The sequence below is a fragment of the Pterocles gutturalis genome, unplaced genomic scaffold (genome assembly GCF_000699245.1).
Source record: "Pterocles gutturalis isolate BGI_N339 unplaced genomic scaffold, ASM69924v1 scaffold36431, whole genome shotgun sequence".
Taxonomy (NCBI): Eukaryota; Metazoa; Chordata; class Aves; order Pterocliformes; family Pteroclidae; genus Pterocles; species Pterocles gutturalis.
Window position 1 is genome coordinate 4,247 of NW_010106682.1, and position 7,705 is coordinate 11,951.

The following is a 7,705-nucleotide window of genomic DNA, read 5'->3' on the forward strand; positions in this document are numbered from 1 at the left end:
TAAATGTGTTTAGTTTCTAAACACAAAGGGAACAAAAATAATTCAGAAGAATGCAATACAATTAGTGACACCAGATGACAGAACTTTACATGTAAATCCATGAGATGTCAACTCTTAGCAATGTTTATAAGAAGAGGTGGTGGCCTTTTAACTGATGCACAAACCCCATGTTACATAAACTCAGTAAGGTATCTCTCAAGAAAATATTGCTCAGTTAAATTCTCATTTATGCCATGATCAAAACTCCTTTGGTAGCTCTTTTGCAGAATGAAACACAGCAGTATGCAAATCTAGAAAATAAAGAGTCTTTTAAGTATTACCACAAAAGGTGTCTTCCTTATAGTTACAGTTATCTAACAGATCTACAGTGTCTTTCATTCTTTAATTCAAATCAACTTACATATATACAATATGTAACAAAGTACTCACAAATCCTTAGTCTTTCAAGACAAAAACCTATGCTTTCACAATATCGACACCATAAAGGTCTTTTTTAAAAAATGCTTTTGTTTTTTCAAGTGGAGCACGCTGTACAGTAGGTTCCCTGTATGTTATTTTGAAGGCAAAACTAAATGTTACGGCAATTACATAAACAGCAGTTGCCCTAAAACTAGGTTGGGCCTCTTTGACTCAGATCTAATCTTTGCCACCCAAGCCAGCAGAAGTAGTAATAAAATAACAATCCACATTTTAGCTAAATAATCCAACAACTCACTACACACAGGAACACAGTTGTCCTCTTGGCACTTCAATGATCTCACTTCAAAACCTGATTTATCCAAACCAGACTGAAGTTTATAATAATTTGAAATAAAATTAATCAAACACAAGCTTAAAGGTTTTCACGGTGCACAATTTCAAAAATTCAGTGTATTTCAACAACATTGCTTGTACATAAGTGTTCATCAATGTTAAAAAGTTACCCGAGTTGTCACTGTAGCTAAAGAATGCAGCATATAGGGTCTTCATGGATGCAGTTAGGAACACATAAATGAAGAAACCAGACTTGCATCCATCACAGAAATATTTCTCACACAGGTAATTTTACCTTTCCATCCAACTTCAATGACTGTTAAACAAAACTGTAAAACTAAATTTTGAAGAACCCAAAAGATCAAAAGAGTAACTAAAAGAAATAAAAATATGATGTTTAAAATTTGTAAGGAGTCTTGACAAGGATGATCAATTAACATGTCATTTTGCTTCTCTTCCACAGCAGTGCATGCAGCTGGTTGAATAATATACATCAACCTGAAATCTGCTAAAAGGAAAGTCTGGAACAGCATAGGTATTTGGTGTCCTGAAGATACATGTGGATGATTTTGGTTTGGTTTTGTTTTGTTTTGAAGTAAAAGTATTTCTCCTCCATTATGCAACATAGTGGTACTGATTGGGGTTGTCTTTGTCTCTTTCCATATAGTCTCTGTCAATGAGAGATTCAATCCTCTTTTTCAAGTCTCCAGGCTACAAGAAAAGATGACATTAGTAAAACATTTAAAAATATAATTGCATTTATGTTACATTTTAAAAAAATAGAACTGCTAACAGCTACATTAGAAAATGAACCATATATGACATTAGTAAAACAGTTAAAAATATAATTGCATTTATGTTACATTTTAAAAAAATAGAACTGCTAACAGCTACATTAGAAAATGAATCATATAAATATCTAAATATAATTTCTTACTGATATTCTGCTTATTTCTGTTCACAGACTCATTTTGATACCTTAATCTTTGGATTTGATTCAGACATCTTGCACCTTTCTTACTCTTATGGACCAGCATAGTGGAAAAATATATTACGTATTTTTGGATAATCCTAGGATGGTTTGGAAAACAAAATCAGTTACCTTTACAGGAAATTTCAGTTGATTATACAATTCAGAAACAAGGAGATTATGACCAAGAGTCTTTCTCATCTTCATTATTCGTACAATAGCAGCATCAATCTGATATTGCCTGTCTTGAAATACTCTTTCAGTTGTGCTGACCTGCTCTTCGACCTAAAGAACAATACAACACCACAAATCATATCACCTATTTTGCTATTTTTTATCGATTATATTTCTATAGTTAACATGTCAGAGAAATGAAACTCATGTATTCTTATTCATCTTTGAGACAGATGCATGCATTATTGCATGCTAAGAACTAAGTGATTCTGAAGTGTACTGCTAAAGCAAGCCAAAGATAAGGATAATGTGAAGAAAAAAATAATGTATGCCTTATGTTAAATCTCTTTGATAAATTAAACTATATCACTTCATATTTTTGAGAGGACACATAACAGTTTGACAGCCCAAATATAGCAGTCTTCTGTATCAAACTGTTGAACTCCCCATTTGACTTTTCGGGATTTTAATATGCTAAGGCAAAAAGGAAACAACTCAATGTTAATTAAAACCTGTCACCTTGTGTCAAGAATTGGGATTCAAGTACAACAAAGACATCCACTGCAAAAACTGGGAGAACCCTGACTTTAATAACTCTCTTACCTGCTAAATAAAGAAGTGACATAGTGACATTTGATTCATGAGTTCAATATAGTACCACCACTTCAGCCATACCATGAAAACAACTAAGATGGACTGAAACATCTACAAATCCTATCAGTTTAATATATAGGCATTTAAATTTGCAAGCACAGGAAGGAACCTAAGTTGTTTCTATTTCAGCGAGTTCTGTGAGTCATCCTGACTACAAAAAACATTAAATATCTGTTTCTTCATATGCAGAAACTGTGAGAGGAAATGCAGAGATTCTGTCTCTCCCTGTGGGACGTGGATAACAGTTACTATAAACAGAATGAATGCAAAAAAAAAAAAAATACATACTGTTTCTTTCATTTGGATTTGGTTGATCTTTATTCTAAACAATTTATGCTTGAAATCGCCATTAAAGATGAATTTATCTCCATCTTCTACATCTTTGCCCTTTGGATTTTTAATCAATACTCGTGCTTTTCCACAAGCCAAAGACTGCAAGGTCCTTCTTAATTCACTGTCCTCTGTGAAGAAGTTCCAAGTATAGGAGAAAGCAGAACAAAACATTAACAAGAGGAGTTTCATGTGATTGATTAGTCTAGAAATACAGCTGAAAAGTTACTGGCTTTACAACTAATGCCTTCTTCTAGCTAAGTTCCAATTAGGTAACAACGTACAGCTTAGTCTCACATCTTTCACAGTAAGTGCTGAGAGCATGCACAGAATTGTACCTGTCCAGAAGACAGACTCAGACTCATCTCAGTGAGCTTTCCATCCAAAAGTAGTTTCTGAAGAGTTCACATTAAGTGAGCCCAGTTTTATTTCTTTAGTTTTGTTTGGTAGTAACAAGTCTTCAGAAGAAAAAAAAAATCATTTGATGACAAGAAATTCAAGCCACCCATTTTACCATTTCATCTTTCATCGCTATTTTTAACACACACCAGAAAATATATAATAAAAAGAAAAGAAGTCCAAGTTGCTAGGAAGATGTTTTGTGAGAAGGCAGAGCTGACAGTTATTACAGTCACAAACTTTCCCCACAACAGGAAAGCAGCAGAAACAAGTGGGTGAGGAAAATTTTATCTAGTAGGATTTAAAGCTAAAAGCATTTGGACAAGTAGATAAAGTGAAGTCTAAAACATTCTAATAATTATGCTGGAAAGTCTTGTATCACTGCAGTCTCTAGAATACTTTTATTCACAATACAAAGTTATCACCAAATTTGTGGGATCTCCTGAACAGAGTAACACTATAATTTCCAAAATACCTTAACTTTCACACAGAGTGACCTTTTCCTTTTTTTAAACTTCCAGCTCTTTTACGATTACTAAAAAACCCTTTGAACCACATTGACTAAACAGGCATTTATGATGTTTCACACTTTTTGTGTGTTTCACCTTCAGTAAATGCAGACTGTTGTGTTTTTGTCCAAAGGCAAGGATGCTGTTAAAACACTTGGTATACTTTGGAGCTTTTCTTCTGACCTGCATGCTAAATCGCTGGTTACTGTGTGCCAAAGGGAAGGAATCAGCAATTACCTATCAATCACTGGAGTGGAAGTGAAAACTAAAGCTCCTAGAGGCTTTCTTGATAATGAGAAAGGCAAGTAAAAACATGGAGTATATTGGGACAACACATCTCAAAGCAGCACGGTTACCAAAGAGAAGGTATTAGATATAGACCAGCTAGATTAGATATACAGAGATTACATAGATTAGATATTAGGAAGAAATTCTTTACTGTGAGGGTGGTGAGGCACTGGAACAGGTTGCCCAGGGAAGCTGTGGATGCCCCATCCCTGGAGGTGTTCAAGGCCAGGCTGGATGAGGCTTTGAGCAACCTGGTCTAGTGGAGGGTGTCCCTGCCCATGGCAGGGGGGTTGGAACTAGATGATCTCTAAGGTCCCTTCCAACCCAAACTATTCCATGATTATATGAGGTAACCATTCTTTCGCTGAGGGACAGTTTAGACATTTGCTAACTGCAGTAATGTACCGGGGACAACATCATCATTTTAAAGAGACTAGTGATAACTTATTGTAGCAATGACTGCAAACACAAGTTCCAGCTATGCCAGTTAATGCAGATGAAGACAGTGATACCCTAAAGGGGCAGAAATCCACATGATGTTTTTTGTTTGTTTGTTTTTTCATAATGTGGTGATCACCCATGAGGTACTCTTCTATTTAGCCTGAGGGAAATTCTTATGAGTATGACCTTTTTGACCCCTGAAAGTGTATGTATTTTCTGTCAGATGGGAATGGAATATAAAGATACAAGAGGCAAAGCCTAAAATATATGTAGATACCAGTTGCCGAAACTGTTTTAGACAGCGGTTTTGATATCCAGATACCCACCTACTTTAAGTGCAAGACATTTACAAAACTGACTTGTAATACTGTGAGCACAGCAACGTAGCTAATACTGAAGCTGCATAAATGAGTTTCTGGATGGTAGAACCACACAATATATCATATTCACCTTTGTAAAATATATATAGTAGATAATGAATGTATGAAAGACTTACTAAAGAACTGGATCTCTGGACATGGATGTCTTATCCTGACAAGTGTTGCACTGAACACAAATTGCTGGGTTTTGTTTTGTGAAAGCACTTGCTTAAGTGACTGAAAGTTTTAAACCATACTATCTTACTGGTTTCTGACATACTGACTTGTGATTTATTTATGTTAACTTCAGTGTGACTCTTGAGTGAAACAAACACATGTTTACCTGACTGGCCCTATCTTCAGCAGTAGTCAGCAAGGGAGCTGGGGAGACCTGACTGATTGACCTGACAAACCACCACAGAAGGACTGTTAAAGCTGCTTCAACAGGAGAGAGTACCACAGTTGCCAAACAGCTTTTCGTAACACTGGAAAATCCCAAATGCTTCACACCTAATTCCAGTACATTGTTGCTGATGGTTATATAGTAAGATGTCCACAGGAACACATTGAATAAGCAGAATATAACTTATGGTCACCTTTATAGCGTTCCCAATTAAAAATCCATGTAACATGCAAGAAACTGGGGGCTGACTCAATTTGAGTTGATTTGATGTTTGAGAATTAGTGCTTTAAGGCCTGCCATTAATCTTAGGCAGCTAACTCAGTTTCAGTTGAGAACTACATTACAACTACATTATATATTATATATCAAAATATAATATTATATATTATATATCAAAATGTCTGCCTCACCCAACACGGGTTCTTTGACTTGGCTAGTAACAGACGGAGAAGCTAAAAGGTGCCTGAATTCTTGTGCTGTGAAAGCTAGTAAATTCACTATTCCCTGTCTCTAAGCCATTCATAATTCTATAGACTATTCTATTTCCTCCTTTTCACCTCTCTCCAAATTATCATGCCCCAAGTTTAAGAGATTTGACCTTCCTAAGGAATCAGCAGCAAATTGTGTCACATCAGTGTTCATCATCTTCAGATCATTAATGGCCATGTTGAATAACACATGAGGATCCCAAATAGGAGCTTCCCTTCACTATGAAAGCTGCCCATTCATTTCTGCCTATTATTTTCTGTCTTTTAATCAATTATTTACCCCTAAGAGGAACTTCCCTCTCAAGCCATGAAAATCTACTTTATTTTAGAGCTTGTGAGAAGCTCTTACCAAGAACTTTTAAAAAGCCATATGATTGTGCATATGCTTGCTGACTCTCTCAAAGAATATGCAAAGAAAATAATGCATCACATAAATTACAGTGGTTCTTCCCTAATATATACTTATCTGTGGGCTTACCAATGCTGTTCTTCCCAGTACAGACCTGCTACCCTGTGGTAGTCTCCAGAATTACCCCATGAATGTGAAAAATAAATAAAAACTTCATAATTCCTCTTGTCAAGGTTGCACCAAGGCTCAGTTAAATTATAATCTAGACAGATTCCTGTAAAGCTTCGGGGTGAATACTATTCAGTTGGCAGTGGTCTAATTTACTGTCTAGTTTACTCATGTATTCTAAACACTTTACTGACACTTCAACTTCCAATATTTTATTCTGCCCTATGGCACATACATGGCCCTCTGAACTCTTCAACAGAAAACACCAATATGCAAAGGACCCTTGTAATAGGGTCTCAACATAAACACAGATTAATTAACTGAAAACTGCACAGGACTTCCACCACCTCCCAGAAAGAGGTGGCACATGTGAACACCAAAGTAAAGGAAACGGTTAGAGCCAATTCTTCAGAGTTTGCAAGTTCAGTATTCCCTTCAGTGTTGAGTTTAGAACTGAAGAACAGGCACCTTGGGTCAGAAGGTCCATCTAGCCCAGCATCCTGCCTCTGGAAGCAGCCACAAGCATAGGGCAGCAAAGAAAAGCAGAGCTAATACAGCTCCACGCTTCCCTGCTCTTCCTCCTCCCCTCATCCCACTGCTTTCTAGGTCTCCAATGACTTAGGGCTCAGGGACCTCCTAAGCCAAAGGTGGCTGCTATGTGTTGAGAAACCTTCAGTGCTTTGCTCTTCCCTGAACCTGTCCTCTTGAATTCTGTAAACTTCCAGCTTTTACAACATGCTGTTTAGTTTTTACCATGATATACTAATTTTGGGTTTTTACTCTTAGCTTTTTTTTTGAGTGAGAAAACAAATCCTTCTTCACAGATTTCTATTTACCTTTTGGTCTGTTTAATTTAGTCCTAGAACATACAACTGTTCCTTCTAAAGAAGCTGTCCTATGTCTTCCACCTTTATTCCCATTCTCTGGTCCACTATGTTATTTTCAGATGATGGAGGGAGAAATCTGACATACCCTATAGACTTTCTAAAACATTAAAGTGTGCCAGCAACTTCACTCTCTTTGAATTTAGATGGCGCCCACTCTTCTTGTACACGTTCCCCGTTTCAAAGGCTTTTCCTACTTCCTAATAAATCTAGACTCTCTTCCATATGTAATTTTTTCAAGCATACATTGCAATTCTGCCTGTCTAGTCCCGCACATGCTGTTTAGAACATTTAGAAACAGTTTCTATGGCAACCCCAATGCCCAGGTTTTGTCCTCCAGGATTTCGATCACATCCTGTTATTTGTACCCATGAGCCTGCAGGACCTCTGGCTCATCCAGGGTGGTCTCTGAGACTCTGGCTGTCAGCACCTCTGCCCTTAGTCATCAATTCACCAAGCAGCTGCATCACAAATTGAGCTACTTTTTCTAAGAACTGCTGTTCTTTTCCAGCTAGCCAGGATACTAGCCTTCAGCA

General features: G+C 36.8%; 1 protein-coding gene across 1 annotated transcript in view; it reads right to left on the minus strand.

Annotated features, from left to right (window-relative positions):
* Positions 1-1,368: 1,368 nt before the first annotated feature.
* CUL4A (cullin 4A) overlaps positions 1,369-7,705 on the minus strand; it is a gene marked incomplete at its 5' end in the record, with an annotated part of 36,600 nt that continues 30,263 nt past the window's right edge. Inside the window, 3 exons of the mRNA XM_010087865.1 lie at positions 1,369-1,464; positions 1,856-2,008; positions 2,840-3,012. Of these exons, the coding sequence (XP_010086167.1) occupies positions 1,369-1,464; positions 1,856-2,008; positions 2,840-3,012 (422 nt within the window). The remainder of the gene's footprint in view (positions 1,465-1,855; positions 2,009-2,839; positions 3,013-7,705) is intronic.